The sequence below is a fragment of the Chenopodium quinoa genome, unplaced genomic scaffold (assembly GCF_001683475.1).
Source record: "Chenopodium quinoa cultivar QQ74 unplaced genomic scaffold, ASM168347v1, whole genome shotgun sequence".
NCBI classification, from domain to species: domain Eukaryota; kingdom Viridiplantae; phylum Streptophyta; class Magnoliopsida; order Caryophyllales; family Amaranthaceae; genus Chenopodium; species Chenopodium quinoa.
In genome coordinates, this window is record NW_018744537.1 from 1,656,473 (window position 1) to 1,676,329 (window position 19,857).

A 19,857-nucleotide genomic window follows, 5' to 3' on the forward strand; every position below is an offset into this window, starting at 1 on the left:
ATGAATACTCAAATTTTGGGTGAACTTTTTAATATAAAATTTATGAAATATTTTGTCAATTTATTATTTATGAAATATAACTCCATTGTTAAAGAATTTCTTTTCTAATTTTCAGTTCGGGCCACGAAAATATCCGAAACGGCATTGCTTGATAGTTGATACCATATAAATGACTAGATGAGTGATATTACGATTTTAGTGCACCAAAAAATGACCTTAACCAATTGCATCAAACAACCTTGACTAGGCTATCAAAGTTGGTGTGATTGTACCAAGGGTCCACATTATGAAAGACATTAGGTCATATCAGAAAGTTGGCGTGAGAAGAGTTGTCAATGAAAAAAGAAGATTTTTTCTTGCTACTACGTAATCAGAAAGATCCGATCAGATTTCAATCGTTACAGTCTTACTAGTTTTTTATCCAATATTTTGGAAAATTAACCAAACTAAGCTTAATTACAAATAATTTTTTAAAGTAGACTCGTGACCAAACTATTTACCAAACTAAGTTTCCGGGGTAAAACGCTGTCTGGAATATGTTGAATTTTTTTTTTAATTTCGTAATTTCTGATTTTAAATTTTCTAAAAAAAAAAAATTGAATACTTAAAACGTTACATATTGACTTTTTTTTTTAAAAAAAATTTCTGATTTAAATAAAAAAAAATAATAAGTTAGTTCACTAACTTACTTTTATTTTTTATTTTTTTTTTAAAAAAATCAGATACTATTGATATTTGCATGTGTTCTTTCATACAAATGTGCTAATTCAGAATAAATTTTTTTTTTTTTTTTTTTTCGAATAAGATGATTTGATTAGAATTTATTAAATTGTTTTTTTTTTGCTCTCTATTGTTATTAGCCAATGGATAATAATTGAGGTTTTAAGTTATGCATTATTATATAATTGGATGACTAATAATAAAATAAATTTTCAAGTACCTAAAGAAAGTAAAGAAACATCCCTCAAAATATGACTCGTTTTTTTTTTAAAATAAAAGTATGACTCATTTTTAAGTGGAAGCAGACTACTAATTAATCATTTAACAATATGCTAACCATTTAACCTTATTGAATTCCTTCCTAATGCTTATTCTAATTTTAGGGGTCTTTATTAATGATGACCAATAGATTACATCATTACATGTGTTTATAAAATGTGGTTATTAAATCATATTAACATTGATATTTGATAGTCCCATTAGATTTTCTCATCGTTAATTTGCAATTTATTTAAGCTTATTTTATATTCCTTTTTATTTAAAAAAAACTATAGTAACCATATATATTAGTCCATACTTAGATAATTGTCAATTATGAACTTTCAAATCAAACACTTTTCAACAACTAATTCAAAACGAAATATAGTAACAATTTATAATTAGTGAATAAATAAAGATAGAAAAATAAGGTGAAAAAAAAAGGGGGGGGGGGCGGAAAAGAGTCTTCAATACAATATGAAAAGGCAAGTTTATTAGGTCGGCTACATTAGAGGCTACAATAGTACAACAGTAGTAGTAATCATAATCTGCATGGCAATAGTATCTGATTTTTTAAAAAAATAAAAATAAGTTAGTGAAACGCTGTATGAAATTTTATTTCATTTTTTATATTAGAAATTTTATAAAGAGACAGCGTTTTACCCTAAAAGCTTAGTTTGATAAATAGTTTGACCACGAGTCTATTTTAAAAAATTGTTTTGTAATTAAGCTTAGTTTGATTAATTTTCCCAATATTTACGAGCCATGTACTTTACAGATATAGGGGAAAGATAAGAAAACTCCACCCCTGAAGCATCCTCATCTTGTCAAATGAGTCACGTTTACTTGATAGAAAAGAAGATAAAAATGATAGATAATTCTGAAAATCTGGTCTGTAAAAAAAAAAAAAAAAAAAATCAGGAAATTCTTGCTCAAGTTAACACCACACGTTGAATATAAAAGAGGGCAAAGGCAACCAAATTATTGACACTCCAAAATAAGCAGTTAAAACAACCAATTATTAAAAATAGAGGATAGAAAAAAAAATGGAAGAAGCAATGAAAGCTATGGCTACTGTAAATGTACAAGATTTAACCCATGATCTTCGTCCATTTCTTGTGGTTTACAAAGATGGAAGGGTGCAGAGGTTCACTGGCACCCAACGTGTTCCGGCCTCGACCGACACGGTCACGGGGGTGGAGTCCCTAGACGTGGCTGTGCTCCCGGAGGAAGAAGGTGGCGTTTCGGTGCGGTTATACAAGCCTGCAGGAGGAGCCGGGGTTCGGCTTCCAGTGTTGATTTACTTCCATGGAGGAGGATTTTGTGTTGAATCAGCTGCGTCACCTTTGTACCATAATTATCTGAATGGCTTATGTTCTAAGGCCAATGTGTTGGTTGTGTCTGTGGACTACAGGTTGGCTCCTGAGCACCCTCTTCCTGCTGCCTACGAGGATTCGTGGGCTGCTATTAATTGGGTTGGGCAAGATGTTCACCCTTGGATTAAGGATCACGCTGATCTGTCTCGAGTTTTCTTGGCAGGGGACAGTGCTGGTGCGAATATAGCGCATCATATGGCCAAGCGGCTAGGAAAAGAAGAGCTTCAAAACTTGGGGTTGAAAGGCATTCTCCTGCTCCACCCATATTTCTGGGGTAAGGATAGAATTGGGTCTGAGGTTCAGAAGATCAATGCTTCTGGAGGGGGACTGGCTGATAAGGTTTGGAAATTCACATGCCCCGGAACAAGTGGGTCAGATGATCCGCTTATAAACCCGGCCACAGACCCGGATTTGGCGGATTTGGCTGTAGAGAAGGTGATGGTGTGCGTGGCGGAGTTGGATACCCTGAGGGACAGGGGTTTCCACTACAAGGAGGTCCTGCTAAAGAGTGGCTGCAAGGCTAATGTTGAAGTGGTGGAGACACTTGGTGAGAACCATGTGTTCCATTTGCTCACCCCTGGTTCACCCAATGCTGCCCCTTTTATGGACCAGGTTGTTGCATTCCTCAACTCATCTTAGCTGATGCAGTAGTAGCTGGGTTTTCTGAATTTTAGACTGATAATAAATGACATTGTTGTACTATGCCTTTCTAATAATTATAATTAATGCAATGCTTTCGGTCCGTGTGCTGAGTTAAGGCATTTCTAACGTGTTTTCTTTTTGTTGATGTTGCAATTATTTTGTATCTAATTGGTTTGAATTTAGCGTAAATTATTGAATTCATAATGCAAGAATTGCAATTGTGGTTAAACAATTAACAAGCGAATAATCAAGCATTGTGAGTAGCAAATAATAAATAACAAGCTTAAGTTATCATTAACATTAACCTACAAGTTACACCTGATATGGTAGCACTACAAAAAGAGACCTTCTAGGCTTCTAAACATCAAGAACACTACAAACTACAACAAACATTTCCTATTACAGGAAAGAGCTGTGTTGCAATACTTAAGCAATCAGCATCTTGTCATGGTATCAACTATTATGTGCAACGATCCCTCCCTATTTATAATTGAACAAAAGTTTTTACTCGAACTGCGGTACACTTCTGCAAATTTAATCACACACCTTATTAGTCTCACCAAAAGTTTAGCGTATGAATATCACAGTTTGATGACCTTAAGTAGATGAACTGATGTGAAAAACTAAAATGAAAGAAATCAGAGCACATGGACAGAACAAACAAACTCGAACTTCTATGCATAAACAAATCAATATATGACCAAGACAGAATCTCCCTACAAGCTCATTTAAGGTGGTCACTAGTAAATCCATAGAGATAATACCTGTATATATGGTTTATCAGGGATAAACACCAATTCATCTGATGCAGCCTCATAGCTGGGCTTTAGAGATAGTAGGAGTCAGCTTCAATATAATATCCCCATAGGGCTCATCCTGTTGAACGTCAATCAATCCACAATCCTTCAAAACCTGAAGTCAGCGGAAACCATCAGAAATGTGATTAATGAAATACTAAATCATTTTGCGTTGAATCTTGAATTCTTATGTATATATTAATCAACTGATTTGATGAAATACACTATTTCTCATAGTTATAACTGTCCATCTTTAGGGTTTAGGCAGCTAATACTAGGGGAAAGCTTAGAAATAAGAACAGACCAATAAGAGACAATCCCTGTCACAGTGTAGCACAAAAAATAAAAAGTTCAATCAAATAGTCAGTGAGGGATTTCATGAACCTGAGAGGTACTCCTAAAGTCCTAATCCAATCCAAGAAAACCTTGAAGTAGCATTTTAAGACTTACCAAAGTTTCATAAAACATCCGTGCACATAACTTCCTTCGTCTCCCTTCCAATATGGTGCTTAAACTTAAATTATCAGAACCATCTGCGAAGTTGGATACAGGAGAATGATTTTTCAGAAATTGAGCCACTGCCCTGCACCCCAAAAACACAAGTTTAATCTCACAGTATTCAGCCCAAAATGCTAATGAAGCCTAAAATGTTTAGGAAACATAATGGTGACCTGGTCCTCGCAGACATGGCATCTCCCGTTTGAGCCCCTTGAGAATCTGATACAGAAAGCTAATGTTAACCACAATTCTAGAATTGGATATTAAATGCCTATAACTGGCCAGATGTGAGCAATTATTAATATAGTAAAACATGCAGCTTACCATTGGGGCTGTTGTTATCTAGTTCCAAAAAAGAGAGCTCCTGCAATACAAATAGGCAGGTGTCTCAGCAATGATAGGCAAAACTACTAACAGTGTGCTAAAGGTAGCTTAGTAGCTTTAAAGATGCCTCTGCCAAGAATTAAAGACTTCATTTGGACATGTCAAAGGTGAAAACTTTTAGAAAGGTTCAGAAATGCAAGCATGGCAGTGAAGATCATTTTAGAATTTGAACTAAATTTAACTAAATCCAAAAAACAATGACCCATAGGATACAATTCCAATGCTACATCACAAATAAAGAAATGGTAGATGAATATCAAAATAACCCTACGACTAAAAGTATAACACTGGAAGTTATATTGAAATTTGTCAGTAAGTTGTCTTTCAGACTAACGAATGAAGCCAATTACTATAATGAGACCCATAAAGATAGACATCGTTGTGCAATGGGACTCAAGTATGAGCTAGCTAATTGTGTTTAGCATTTGTTGAGAACAGGCCTTTGCAAAACTTTAAAGCTTGCCGGAACATCCTTAAGCACTGTTGAAACAGGTGTATCCCTCCTAGGTGTGCCATAAAAGTTAATCAAAAGTAATCCTAATAATAGCATTCAATAGGGATTATAGGGTTCAGTGGCTGCTGCCAAGGATCTATTGGTTGCTTACATTCTTCCTCCTATATTCATTGGGTTTATCATGTTAGGTGTTGGTTATGAGACGTGATTGAGCTTTCTTGGCCATGGTGCCTAGGGGCTTGGCTTAAGTTCTAGCCTACTTACAGCTGATTAGGTTGGTACTTGATAGAAAATAAGGAAGAATCTGCTAAATTTTTGGAAATGAAGAAGTCAAAAGACTAAACCAAGTTTCCTTGCTTGCCTTTCAAGAACCAGAGGTGCCTAACTCTTGTAAGAGATGAGCAGTGGCTAATTGTGTTCAAGCTTGTTGAAAAGTAGAGGCAGGAAATAATTAATAGGGGGGCAGGAACTGGGCCTGTGCTAAGAGAGTGCAACTAGTCAACTGTGTCCTAATTCACTATTCCGGTAATTCCATACAAAAGATTGGCACAAATTGTAGTTATATGGAACAATAAGGTTGATCAACTGAAAAGTGCACTGAGGAGATAGCGATAGTGTATTAAGCCACTAGTCCTAAATTCTGCTGGGTGTCTGTGTTGTTGAGTAGCAGAGTGCTACAAGATGTGTTCATTCTTGAATGTGTTGCACAAGGATGAACTAGACTGTGTAACACTGTAACCCTTCCTTAAAAGAACAGTTGCCTTGGTATTCTCTAATAATCTAACTTTATTCCGTCTCCTGCCTCAGAAATAGAAAAGAACAAATGTTTCTCCTTTTATTATCATTGTGGCTTCCTTTGTACTCCGTATTATCTTCTTTCCCTTCTAAGGCCTTTCTCTACCAACGCAAAAGAGAGTAGTTCAGAATACTTACATCTGCTTCCATAGAAGCTCTTGACTCAGGAATGTCTGATAGAGCAGTACCTCCATCATCATCTCTATCCTCGAAATTCAAGATTGGTGTTTCCATCTCCGTGCCAGCAGACCGGGTATACATACCCATATCTGATTGCGTATCAGTAGTTCCAAATCTAGGCTCTGAAACTGAACTGGGAACTATTGGGGACGAGGAAGTTGCTGCAGTATGGGCCTGTGGAGACATTAATAGTGGGGAGGAAGGAAATAATTGCTCAATGTTGTGCCCAGGCTCAAGATCTGCTGATCGGAGACGCTCAATTTCATCACCAACATTGGGAGTATGTGCAGGAGATTCTGCTTCCCTAGACTCCAACTGAGCTTCTTCTGTCACAGGCAATTTCGGGTGTGAAATTTTTAAGTCTTTGCTTAAAAGATTCTGGAGATTGGCACCCATTCCTGCAACATAACATAGTTTTTTCATCCATTACATATTGTTGAGGCAGAGAGAAAACCATCATATGCTATTAACTACATTTGTGAGACTACCTACCAGATATCAGTGGCTCAGAGAAAACCTCTTCATTCTTCTTCTTTTTCTCACTAAACCTCCATACTTCCAAAGCAGAACAAGGCAATTTCTTCTTCTTCTTCACTAAATCAGAGCAATCATTGAGTGCATTTTTCAAAGCCCTGCAATACAAACTCATGAATCCAACTGCAATATATAAAGGGGAAAGAAAAGGTAGCCTAATGGAACAGGTAATCATACTCATTAGTCAAAACCAGAGACTCATCAAACAGCTGCTTTCTCTTTCTGTTTCTCCTGCGAGGTTGAGGCTGCTCAGGAGGTGGACTTGGACGGAGTGCCAACCCAGTCGATGGAACAATTGCTGTTTACAAAAAAAAAAAAAAAAATCATAAAGTGTTCAGTCTTGAGTGGCTCCTGCACCTCTTTGTACATTAATTTCAAAAGGATGAATGTGCTCACCAAGAGGATCAGTATCCACATGAGCTTCAGTTGGGGGAGATGAAGGACCACTATACTGCAGTGGTTCATGAGAAGGCATTGGAATTGATGGTGGAGTATCAATTTCCTTCTCAGTCATGTCCTTCGGGGGAGATATGTTAATATTAGGGTCAACATTCTCCTTATGTGGCCGCAGAATCGGGCTGGGCACATGGACATCATAGTCAGTAGCATCACGCATGACCTCAAATGGTGGAACAGTTTCGCCCTCAGGTCTCCCATGTTCTTCACTTTGGTTGGGACCTTCGCCATTGTGAATATCAGGACTGGGGATGGGTGGAGCAGGAACTTCAGGAGGAATGCTGCAATAATGAGGGGATAAGTAAATGTCGAGTTTTTAGTTTCACAAAGAGCATAAAAATAGGATACTCCTATATACCAATATATAGACATCAGTAAACATCTTACTCTATCTGCATCGGATCACTCTCCTCCCTGTGCTCGGAGTCCATTGAGCCTGGAATGATATCCTACAGAAATCAATTTCGACATGTTAATTTCTTCCAAGAGAGGGAAAAGAATAGAAGCCAAGAAAGACGCAGCAACAGCAAGTCTTTGCCAAGTTTATAACCATGACATGCTTATAACATAGATAATACAAGAGCAATCTTAGGTACAAACGTAGCATATCATTGTTATAAACATGAAGTTTCTTGCAACAGTGTGTTATAGGAAAAGAAAAGGAAACACATTACATCGTCAAATGTAATCCTGACATAAAGCTCTCTTTCAGAATGATACTGATCTGTATAACATTCAGAAAGCTGATATCAATACATTAGAAGTTTGAAAAATTATGGAAATGACAAAATACTGACAGTAGCAAAATGCAACCTTTAAGTGTTATATCCTCTTGGCTTCTATGGTGATCATCCTGGAATCTGAGCAAGCAAAATCACAGTTAATTAACATAAATTCAAAGGTGAAACTCCATTGCACATAAAATGAGCCCGAGAACGAAATAACAAGCTCACCCATCGTTAAGGGTCATATCATCATGCAAGTCCAAAGCATCAAGTGCATAAGTCTCCGGCAACGTGACGGCATTAAACTGAGCCTGGTTAGCGTTTTCAGGCAGATTAACATCGACATGGCGAAAGGCATTCCTCAAACTCACCCAAAGAACATTGCAATCATGATGAAGGTACTCAACTTTCTTTGAATATATCCGAACAACACCCAATAGAAGATGTCCTGACATTCTGAGTGCAATTGGAACTTCTGGACATATAATCCTCTCTATAAAACAGTCACCATTAACATAATCACTATCTACTAATACTCAACCATTACAAAATAAAAGGCTCCACTTAGGTAAAAATTGAATCTTCATGCATAAAACACAAATATTTCGCCAATCCTTCCATAAAATGTAAAATGAAGATTCAAGAACTCTCAAATCTGTAATTAATCAATCAAAAACAATTTCTTGGACCAAAAAGAACTCTAGTAACATTTAAAAAAATCACTACAATCTCATAATTAAATTATTGTAAATCGGCCTCATACCGTACAATTATGACCATAATCATAGAAAAATAAGTAAATTATTGGTTCCAATACAATTCATCATTACATTGATAATGGCAAAAAACATTCAAGTTACTTGCTTTACAACCAACAACCAAAAAAAAAAAATTAACCAACAACCAAAAAAAAAAAAAATTTAATTTATATTTTTTTTTTTGCCAACATCAAAAAATCAAAATATCAAAATCAAATTAAAGAAATATGAAACTAACCAACAGTGGAAGGAATATCAGTGGAAGCATAATGAGATTTCTTGAGTTTATGTTGAAGATGAGCAGCACACCAAACAGTACCAAGCGGGCCTTTTCGGGCCAAGAAAGTATGCGAATAAAACATCTTTTAATATCCTTTTCTCACCGGGAAATGGTATCCCGGTGACCGGAGTACGACGATTGTACGGTGGTTTTAGGGTTTTAGAAAGAGAAAGAAAGAGGGTGTTGTAATTGATTGAGCAGTTTTTTTTTTTTTTTTTTGGTGAGTATTTTAATTGAGTATTTATTGGTGCTGTTTAGGGAAGGAGGGAAAGATTGTCTGGGAATTTTCATTTTCCCGCGCTTTGCCTTTGCTGAATTAAGGAAACACCAAATTAAGGTTTTTGGAAAGAAATCCGACCTGTTTAAATGAATTATCTAATGATTCCTTTTAGAAAGGTGGATGGTTGATTTAATTCTTAAATGAGTATGGATCTTTTGGGTTGGATGCGTAATTGCGGATTACAAATTTTTCTTTGTTAATGGTCTATCATATAAAGATAGCCAAAAGTACAGGAAAAAAATTAAAGGGAAAAAAATACATAAGAGAAAAACAAGGCTTTTTAAGAAAGTCGTTGAAAACAAAGCTTCCCAAGGAAGCTAAAGGACCAGATGAGGAAGAGCCATAGGGCACGCATCCAATGAGAAGGTTGACACAAACCACCAAGGACATTGAGCATTGAGAAGGCGAAGACAAGCTAAAGCACTATGAACATTAGAGATTCACCCTTTGCGGCATTTAAATTTCTATCAACAAATTGATTAAAATATTAGAAAATGTAAATTTAAAATAAATCATGTGTAAAATATTCTCCCCTCCTTAACTACAAACAAAATTTAGATGAGATCATGAATGTCTCAAACAAAGGTTTAGGAAAATAAAAACCATAAAACCACAATGAAATGAATTTAGATCAAAGCAATTACAATCAAGCCATGACACTCCCTTCCCTCTTTCTCGCACTCCTCTCTACCATGATTTCCAATCCGCTGTGGTATTTCCATTCCCTTTCTCATACAACACCACACCACCCATTCACCACCATACCCAACACACTACTTTGCTAGCACCACCAATTACCACAAACCATCCAAACACAGTCTCTACCTTCATCGGCGCCATCCTACCACCACTCATGACAATCCAACCACCATGAAAACTACACCCCAACCATTTTCTCGCCTCGTAACCACCCACCAAACACTCAAAATCACACCACCCTCTCAATGCATCTTTACCTTATCTCAAACCCCCCTCCCCCTAGCCCAAAGGAGAAACCTCCTCTCCAAAAACAACCAACAACCACCCCAAAACCATGGTAGAGAGGAGTGGGGACAGCGAGGTAGCGACGACAAAGGGTGACAACATCACAGGAACAGGGGAAAAAGCGATGGTGCAATGGTGAAGCAAGAAAGGAGGTGAATGCCTAGACACTACCTTCAATTCCCTCTTTATCTCTTAAATCAACTCCTTTTACCCTACGTGAATCAAACACACCTTTAGTCGTTTCACATTCCTCTTAGTTTAGTTGTCTATACATTCTAATCATCTCAAAATATCAATGGAGTTTTATTGATAATTAGTCAAATTAAAGAGGCTGAGCCTTTAGCATCAAATCCCCCACAAACTCCAATTCCCATTCCAATTTGTATATTTTATTTTGTAAACAACACAGTGTTGTGGTACTCTATACATAATATGCTATCTTACTTAGTGTTTTAAATTGTTTAAAAGGAGAAACTTTTGAACGTAAAATTAGTACTCGTATGAAATAATGAATTTTGTGAATCAACTTTAATGATCGAATTTTCAAAAAGACGATCTTGCGTTACTCCAAGTCTTCAAGTATGTCAACACCAAAAGACAATATAAGGAAAAAATGGAGGAAAAAATATCTCAAATTCTCACAAATATTAGGAGCCAAAAAACGTGGTCTCCAAATATCCACAAACAGCTTCAAACCTCCAAACCAAGCAAATCATCAATCAAACACCAAATTTACAAGTTTACAACTCTTACCCTTTAAATCCAATCAAGGATTAAACTATCATATACTACTTGTATAATTTGTTCACTGGTTTTCTTGCAGAAAACTCCACTCCACTTTTCTATCCCAAAAAAAAATAAAATAATTTCATTTCATTTCATAAAAACATAAAATTGTGGCTTCATTATCACAACCTCAGTGTTTACCAATGGAGAGAGCAATGTTACTCCGTTCTCTCTCCTCTTCAACTCCAACTCGCCTCTTCTCCGCCGCAACTCGCCGCCTCCTAACTCGCCGGAATTTCCATAGCCAAAACCCTAATTTCTCCAAACCAGCCTCTCTCCTCCGCCACCACTCCATTCTCCGCCCTATCTCCTCCTTATCTCTTCCCCTCCCTCCGCCGCCGTCTCCGTACTCCGGCGGCCGTCGCGCTACTTTCTCGACTCTCTCTCCTCCAGCTGTTGCGACTTCCGACTCCGCCGCTACTTCAGGTTTGTACTCGTAAGGATTAAATTGTTTTCAGTAAGTAATTGATTGATTGATTGGTCGGTGGATGTTTTTGGTGGTGTAGAATTTGGGAAGCATGATGTTGAGTTTGCGGAGAAGCTTGGATTTGAGAAGGTTGCGGAGCAGTTTATTGATGAGTGTAAATCGAAAGCTGTGTTGTATAAGCATAAGAAAACTGGTGCTCAGGTTATGTCGGTTTCGAATGATGATGAGAATAAGGTTTTTGGAATTGTTTTTCGTACTCCACCGTAAGTTGAACACTTCTTTATATTCGTCTTATCTTATGGTTATCAATTCAGCTATATGCAATGTTACTTGCGTATGTTATTGTTCTTGCCACCGAGCATATGGTTAGGGGCGTAGCTCATGTATTTGCTCTTGTTATTGGCTTGCTTTGTGCTGCTTTATGTTACATTGCTGGTCAAGATAATGCGCGTTTGATAGTTTGATGTAAACTTTGAGTGGGGTTGAGTAGGGAACCTGAAATCTATCAAGTAGTACCCTAGTTTATTACGCGATGAACATAGATGCCGAACTTGTACAAGGTTGGGGATTTTCCGGATTTCTGAATTCTAACATAATGTGAAAGTCCAGATAAAGGTTAGAAGATTTTCCCTTGGAAAATAGGAGAGGATCCTAGGCTTTGAATATATGTCCTTGTTAGCTTTGGCCGATTCCTGTTACTGACTACTGTAATAAAAATCAACTTAAGCTGCTTCATGCCCAATCATCAAGGAGAGTATTCTAGCGCTCTTTAGCTTAATTATTATGTCAATTATTCAAGTGGTCCTTGAAACCTTCTATTTTTTTCGCTGTTGAAATTGTTTCCTCTCATTAGTACAGGGGTATGCTATTGTACTAATGTCAACCCTTGGCTGCATTAAAGGTCAACTTAAGCTGCTTTAAGCTTATATTTGGGGTACTTATTGCCGTTATTGTGTCCCAGTCGCCTTATAATTTTTTGTCTGTCATTGCAGGAGTGATTCGACTGGGATTCCTCACATATTAGAACATAGTGTGTTGTGTGGTTCCAGAAAGTACCCTCTGAAAGAACCTTTTGTTGAACTTTTGAAAGGGAGCTTGAATACCTTTCTGAATGCTTTTACATATCCTGATAGGACTTGCTATCCTGTTGCATCTACTAATACCAAGGTATGTGCTTTTCCTGGAATAATTTTTTGATGTCATCCTTAGACTCATGCATGTAATTCATATTGATTTGCATGTCAAACAGGACTTCTATAATCTGGTGGATGTTTACTTGGATGCGGTGTTCTTTCCCAAGTGTGTGGAGGACAAATGGACTTTCCAACAAGAAGGCTGGCATTATGAGCTTAATGATCCTTCAGAACCAATATCTTATAAAGGTTTCAGCTGTTTATTTGTTTATATCACTTTTGATTCCAATAATTTTCTGATTAATCCATAATTCATGTCATGGTGTTGGTGATGTCATGAATAATCTCTTTAAACTTCTAATTCTGTTTTTGTTGATTAATTTAAAATGCGGATTTCAGGTGTTGTCTTTAATGAGATGAAGGGTGTTTATTCCCAGCCAGATAATGTTTTAGGTCGCACTGCTCAACAGGCATGTCTTTCACTGATTTTACTTTCCCCATTTACATTTAGTTACCTTGTTATTACAAATGAAAAAGTTGGTTCCCTTGATTTTGAGGTGTCTTATGATTTATTAGTAATAATTTTGACTTCACATGGTGAACTATCAACTATTTTGCTTCCATGCCAAATAAGATTTGGTATTGTCTGAGTAATTTTTTGACACTAAGATATCCATTTAATTAAACAAGATAGAATGCTCAACTTTAACTTGACTTTTTTTCCCCCCTTGATTATTATGTTAGTTGTGCTGAGCTATTGACCCATTTAACATGTTTTATTATTTATATAAAGAGACTTTCAACAATAAACAACTTTTTTTGTTCAATTTTTGTTATGCTATTGTACTGATGGCAATCCTTGGCTGTTTAGTTTCCCCCCTACCCATTATTGTTTTTCACTATAGGGTTAACACACATAGTGACATTCTTAGGGAAAGAAAGGAAAGCATTAATTGATATTTGTGGTTGTAAAGGTATTTGGGGAACAAACTAGATGTTTATGAACCCAAAAGAGAATTGTGAAATATAATTTGGGATATCTTTACAAAGCTAGTGTGAAATACATATAGAGACAAAGGACTATATTAATACTTTGAAAAGCTAATTATAAAACATAGTACTTCCTCTCTTCCTGTTTTTTGCCCATTTTCATTTTTGGTTTGTCCCTAACTTTTATACCATGCTTTCTCTTTGGTATTGTTCAAGTAATATTTTGGGAAAGGACTGGTTGTTGTATAGCAATGCCTAAAGTATATTATAATTGCTTTACAAAGACATCTTTGTCAAAGAATGCTTATTTGGTGTCAATTTAGGCACTCTTTCCAGACAACACCTATGGTGTAGATAGTGGTGGAGACCCTAATGTCATTCCCAAGCTCACCTTTGAGAAATTTAAGGTATGTGACATTCAAATGTGATTTTATTGAGCCTCAAATCAATCCTATTTTTGCCGCTTAATTTGATGCATTTTGCTAATGTGATACATATGAACAGGAATTTCACCAAAGATTTTACCACCCTAGCAATGCAAGGATATGGTTTTATGGAGATGATGATCCAAATGAGCGTCTTCGCCTCTTGAGTGGTATGCCATGCTTGTCTTTGCAGTCAGTGTTGAGCTTTGTTTCTGATGGAGCCCTTTGTCCATCGGTTTCACTTAGTTTGTATATCTGACATTCATCTGGTGAATGAATGTTCATTGCAGAATATCTAGATAAGTTCGATGAGAGCTCAGCTCCCAATGACTCACAAATTCAACCGCAAAAACTTTTCTCAGAACCTGTCAGGATTACAGAGAAGTATCCTGCTGGTGATGGTGAGGATTTGAAGAAAAGGCACATGGTTTGTCTTAATTGGTTGCTGTCTGAAAAGCCTCTAGATTTGGAGACCGAGCTTGCAATTGCGTTTTTGGATCACCTCTTGTTGGGAACACCAGCCTCTCCTTTAAGGAAAATCTTGCTGGAGAGTGGCCTTGGAGAAGCTATCATTGGAGGTGGCATTGATGATGATCTTTTGCAGCCTCAGTTTAGTATTGGATTGAAGGGTGTTCAAGAGGAGGACATTCAAAAAGTAGAAGAACTAGTGGTAACAACACTTAAAAAATTGGTAGAAGAAGGTTTCAATTCAGATGCTATAGAGGCGTCCATGAATACTATTGAGTTCTCTCTGAGGGAAAATAACACTGGCTCCTTCCCACGTGGACTATCCTTAATGCTTCGGTCTATTGTAAGAAATATGGCTCTATTATGAGAGTTTTTAAATTATGACAGACTGACTGCCCGTAACCCTTAGAAAATAAATTGTGTTAATATTTATGCCTCACTATTGCAACTTACTCTCTCTTCTTTTTTTTATTTATTTTATTTTTATTTTTTTTTTTGGTGTAGGGGAAATGGATTTATGATATGGACCCCTTTGAGCCATTGAGGTGGGAGAAACCACTGATGAAGCTTAAGGAAAGAGTAGCAGCAGAAGGCTCTAAAGCTGTATTCTCTCCTTTAATTGAAAAGTATATTCTGAAAAACCCTCACCGTGTAACAGTTGAAATGCAGGTGAGTATTGCAATTTACATCTCCTTTATTCTGCATTTATGGCACAAATCAATAAATCATAAACAGGTTGCTCTATCAGCTTTCATATGATTCTAACACTGTTGCTGCCAGCCTGATCCAGAGAAGGCTGCTCATGATGAAGCTGTTGAAAGAGAATCTTTGGAGAAGCTCAAGGCAAGTATGACAGAGGAAGATCTGGCAGAATTGGTTCGTGCTACTCAAGAGTTGCGCTTAAAGCAGGAAACTCCAGATCCACCTGAAGCTTTGCGGAGTGTTCCATGTCTATCTTTGCATGACATCCCAAAAAAGCCCATTCATATTCCCACTGAGGTTGGACTCCCTTTTTTCATTTTTAGTGTGTTTGGGGGTAGTTTTCTGTCATATCGTTTTATTTGAAAATCTAAGCGTTTTCTCTTGCAGATTGGAAATATCAATGGTGTGACTGTTCTGCAGCATGACTTATTCACAAACGATGTCATTTACACTGAAGTTGTATTTGATATGAGTACCTTGAAACATGAGCTTCTCCAATATGTACCTTTATTTTGGTAAGATTACTTACATAGTGAAAACTTGTTAATCATGGTGAAATTGTTTGCTGTCTCTTCTTATTGAATTCTTTGTTCAACTTTAATTTTAATTTAATGATGCCTTCCGTTTGCACATGATTACTATTTTTCTTCAGTCCTGAGCTTTAATTCTTTCCATACTCTATGCAGTCAATCGTTGTTGGAGATGGGTACCAAAGACATGGATTTTGTGCAACTTAATCAATTAATTGGAAGGAGAACAGGAGGAATATCTGTTTACCCTTTTTCATCATCTGTAAGGGATAGTAAGGACCTGTGTGCTAAGCTGATTGTCAGAGGGAAAGCAATGGCTGAACGTGCTGAAGACCTTTTCAATCTGGTACGCTACATTTTCATGAACCCTAGTCACCCAGAATCCAGAAATGTAGGGCAAATCCTCATATTACAAAATATCCCAGTTTTTCTAATTCACTGACTGTTAAACGCTCCCACTGGCTTATCTTACAAAGATGCTAGATAAGTACTCCCTCTATTTTTGAATGTTTGCAATAGTGTGACTGACACGCTTGCTAATGCATAAGTTTGACCGCTCAAATATATGCTTTTTAATTAGTAAAGCTTATCAAAAAATTGGGATTTGAAAATTATACATTGAGACTAAGCCAACAGTATACTTCATTTGTTCTTTAAATATTGCAATATTTGCAACTTAGCACTTTTGACTCTATTCACATACTACTCTGTAACCACATATTGTGAGTCATATTGACATAAGGAAAAGCATAGTCAAGTGGGTCTTGTTAGATTCATCTTGATATATACTATCACAATATCAACAATTTATAATGGTAATTATCATACAATGGTAATTATCATGTAATTAAGGATAGAGTATTTAAAATTTAAATTTTGCTTTGGGAAATGTAAACCCCCTCCTTCCCATGTTGCAATATTAAAAAGAATGAAGAATTATGCACTAATATTTGATTTTTATATACTAGTAAGAATATAAGGTCAGTGTTAATGTATGTATAGTGTATACTTGGGTGTTTATTCAGTTATTGAGAAAACATGCGCATTCCCTTCTAACCACAAATGCCACTGAATCTCCGTAAAAGCATTACACCACAACATTAACTTCTCCTTTGCCCTTACAAGCCAACTGTTGCCTTTGTTACAAACTTATACTAATTTGGTTTCTTGTATATTCTAGATGAATCTTGTCCTTCAGGAGGTTCAGTTCAATGATCAACAGCGCTTCAAGCAATTTGTTTCTCAGAGTAAAGCAAGAATGGAGGTATCTATTACTACAATTCATCTTTTAAGACTTTGTTGATAAACTGGTCATTTGATCTTTATTCAAGGAAGCAATAGCTTTTGTACTTATACTATAGCCAAAAAACTTGTCTTCAGAATCGATTAAGGGGCAGTGGTCATGGGATCGCAGCTGCAAGGATGGATGCAAAGTTGAATGCTGCCGGTTGGATTTCTGAGCAAATGGGTGGTGTCAGGTGAGACCATGTCTTCTTTCACATCAGTACCGTAATTATTCTACTGTACATCTTATCCTCCTTTGCAAAATTAATACTGTAAACTGGATTCCAGCTTACAATAAATTTCTCCTATGTTTTGATATGAAAGTAATCTTTTTGTGGTGTGCCTCTAGTTACCTTGAGTTCTTGAGAGACCTGGAAGAGAAAGTTGATAAGGATTGGGAAGGAATTTCTCTCTCTCTGGAAGAGATTCGCAAATCTTTACTTACAAAGAAGCATTGCTTGGTAAATTTGACTGCTGATGGGAAAAATATTACAAACTCAGAAAAGTATATTGGCAAATTTCTTGACTCACTTCCAGACTTCTCCTCTGAACCAAATAAGTGGAATACTCAACTCTCTTCTCATAATGAAGCCATTGTGATACCCACTCAAGTAATTTCCATTGTTTTTTTTTTATTTATTTTTTAATCCATCATGTATGTGCTAGTACATATATTTTTGGTTTTATGTTTAATTGCAAGTGATGAACGATTCCTTTTGTTCCTCCTTAGGTCAATTATGTTGGAAAAGCTGCGAATGTATATGGAGATGGTTATAAGCTCAATGGAAGTGCCTATGTCATTTCGAAATATATCAGTAATACATGGTTGTGGGACCGTGTACGAGTGAGTGGCGGTGCTTATGGAGGCTTTTGTGACTTTGATACTCATTCAGGTGACTAATATATGCTGTGAGCTTGAGTAACATCTATAAGCTGTAGGTTCTGGCTGTTTTCACTTCTTACATCTGTCATGTTTCCAGGGGTTTTCACATATTTGTCCTATCGAGATCCAAATTTGCTAAAAACACTCGAAGTTTATGATGGAACGGGTGATTTCCTCCGTGGGTTGGAATTAGATAATGAAGCTCTCGCCAAGGCAATTATTGGGACCATTGGTGATGTTGACTCATATCAACTACCTGATGCCAAAGGTTATAGCAGGTAATGTCCAATTCTTGTTATGGAGAGGTAGATGGTTCCTTCACTTCCTTGTTTATCGAGATGAATTTGCATGTTCATTTTTCTTGAAGTATATTAAATTGTAAAATGAGGAGGCCAGTATCATGGCTGCGTTCAGTCTGGATAAGTCAGTTTGAAGTTAAATGCCACTTAGAAGCTCCTTGCTCCAAAAATTAATTTGGCTATTCTTGTTTTGAACATGAGGGGGAAAAAAAGGAAACATAAGTTATCCAGTTGGAAGATGTATTCTTGAGGAATACAGTTATACTCTAAACTACTGGCACCGTATTTTTTGTTTTATTTGTTTTACTTTATTTGTTTTATTTATGGCTTCTTAAAATTAATTGTGGCATCTTTGCTGATTATGAGGCAGTTTGGGGATAAGTTTTACTTGCTATCACTGCTTAATTTGTCACTTGAAGAGTATGAGGTCAAATATTAGTTTTTTGTTTGGTAGTTTTAATTCTGGTGGACTTTGAGAAAAACAGTTTTAGGTATGACCTGGTTTTTGTGAGATGCTTTATCTTATTGAAAGGTATTCAATAATCAATACTGATCAATTTCCAATTACTTTTCCAGTATGTTACGGCACTTGTTGGGAGTCACAGAAGAAGAAAGAGAAAAAAGACGTGAGGAGATACTTTCAACAAGGTAATATTGGATATGCTACGAACATTTTATACAAATTTTGAATTAGTAGAAAGACTAGACTGCCTTCATCCACTGCGGATTGCAGAATGGGGTTCAAGATGCATATGGCGTAACCCTTGAATATCAAGACCAGCAGAAAGGCTTTTTCAATCACTTTGCAGTAGAAATAATATCACATTGACGCAAATACTATTTAGTTGTGCTAGACTTTCCCTGGACTCTTTGGGTAGGTCCTAAAGTTCTACAGTGATGGTGGAATCTTATGAAAATTGTTTATGTTGTGCAGTGTAAAGGACTTCAAGGAATTTGCAGATGCAGTTGATGTAGTCAAAGATAAAGGAGTTGTGGTTGCAGTGGCATCTCCGGAAGATGTTGAAGCTGCAAAGAAGATAAATCCTGACTTCTTACAAGTGAAGAAAGTGCTTTAAGGTATGGCTGGTGTTCATGGAGTTCGAAGTAGACTGGAAGCAGTTGACAAGATCGCAACTAGTTCTTATGCCTTGATTTTTCATGTGGGATGCAATTATTTTTATAGCTACAAAGTACAAATCCCATGATAGTTGATAATAGAATAGCAATTTTCTTGATTAGTCTATATGAACACGGTGGTGAGAGTATTCGAGATGTTGATGTGAGTCTCAATTATTGTACAGTTACACAGTTCACCTCGCTTTGCTGTTACACGTGCAGAGTGAAAAACTATTAATAAAGAACATTTTTGTCATAGTATTTTGTGGGTTCCTTTTGATAACTTGGTTATTAATGCAGCTTTGTTTATTTGGTATTTGAAATGTGCAAGTTGACACATTTGTGTTTAGATGACTGAGAATATGTCCTGGAATTGTTGGACTGCTAAGCGGAATGCAAGCTATATCGGTAAGGGGCTTTTGATCAGGTGTACGATTGCATTTATAGGTGCAATTGTGCAATGCCAATGCTTTCAGAGGTGCCAATTCTGGATAGTATACTGTTGTGAAATTGGGTTGGATTTCAGAAAGTATGTCTCAATTGGTATCTTAGTGTAAACTTTATTTTTTATTTATTTATTTTTTTCTTTTTCTTTTTTTTTCCTATTTAATTTTTATTTATTATTGGTGAATGTAGATGATGGAGTTAAGGTACTCATAAGAATATAAGAATAATAAGATGTTACTTATTCAA

The 19,857-nt window shown here is 36.5% G+C and overlaps 3 protein-coding genes across 3 annotated transcripts; 2 read left to right on the forward strand and 1 right to left on the reverse strand.

The window, feature by feature from the left end:
* Positions 1-1,897: 1,897 nt before the first annotated feature.
* Positions 1,898-3,171, forward strand: LOC110698584 (probable carboxylesterase 2). The gene has a single exon (XM_021876043.1). The coding sequence runs from the start codon at positions 2,025-2,027 to the stop codon at positions 2,991-2,993; it is 969 nt and encodes a 322-aa protein (XP_021731735.1). The 5' UTR covers positions 1,898-2,024; the 3' UTR covers positions 2,994-3,171.
* An 86-nt stretch (positions 3,172-3,257) lies between these two features.
* Positions 3,258-10,669, reverse strand: LOC110698583 (sister chromatid cohesion 1 protein 3-like). Its single transcript, XM_021876042.1, has 14 exons — positions 8,816-10,669; positions 8,048-8,312; positions 7,908-7,954; positions 7,769-7,818; positions 7,482-7,543; positions 7,035-7,375; positions 6,816-6,936; positions 6,597-6,736; positions 6,063-6,502; positions 4,616-4,655; positions 4,465-4,510; positions 4,244-4,376; positions 3,761-3,908; positions 3,258-3,522 (listed from the first exon to the last, which is right to left on the reverse strand). The coding sequence occupies exons 1-13, from the start codon at positions 8,937-8,939 to the stop codon at positions 3,810-3,812; spliced, it is 1,908 nt and encodes a 635-aa protein (XP_021731734.1). The 5' UTR covers positions 8,940-10,669; the 3' UTR covers positions 3,258-3,522; positions 3,761-3,809.
* A 170-nt stretch (positions 10,670-10,839) lies between these two features.
* Positions 10,840-19,425, forward strand: LOC110698582 (presequence protease 1, chloroplastic/mitochondrial-like). Its single transcript, XM_021876041.1, has 19 exons — positions 10,840-11,333; positions 11,414-11,597; positions 12,327-12,501; positions 12,584-12,716; positions 12,867-12,937; positions 13,781-13,864; positions 13,962-14,052; positions 14,173-14,693; positions 14,855-15,019; positions 15,131-15,349; positions 15,440-15,567; positions 15,739-15,928; positions 16,763-16,846; positions 16,963-17,060; positions 17,216-17,477; positions 17,597-17,759; positions 17,847-18,027; positions 18,625-18,696; positions 18,983-19,425. Exons 1-19 carry the CDS (start codon positions 11,051-11,053, stop codon positions 19,122-19,124), a joined length of 3,246 nt encoding a protein of 1,081 aa, XP_021731733.1. The 5' UTR covers positions 10,840-11,050; the 3' UTR covers positions 19,125-19,425.
* Positions 19,426-19,857: the final 432 nt, after the last annotated feature.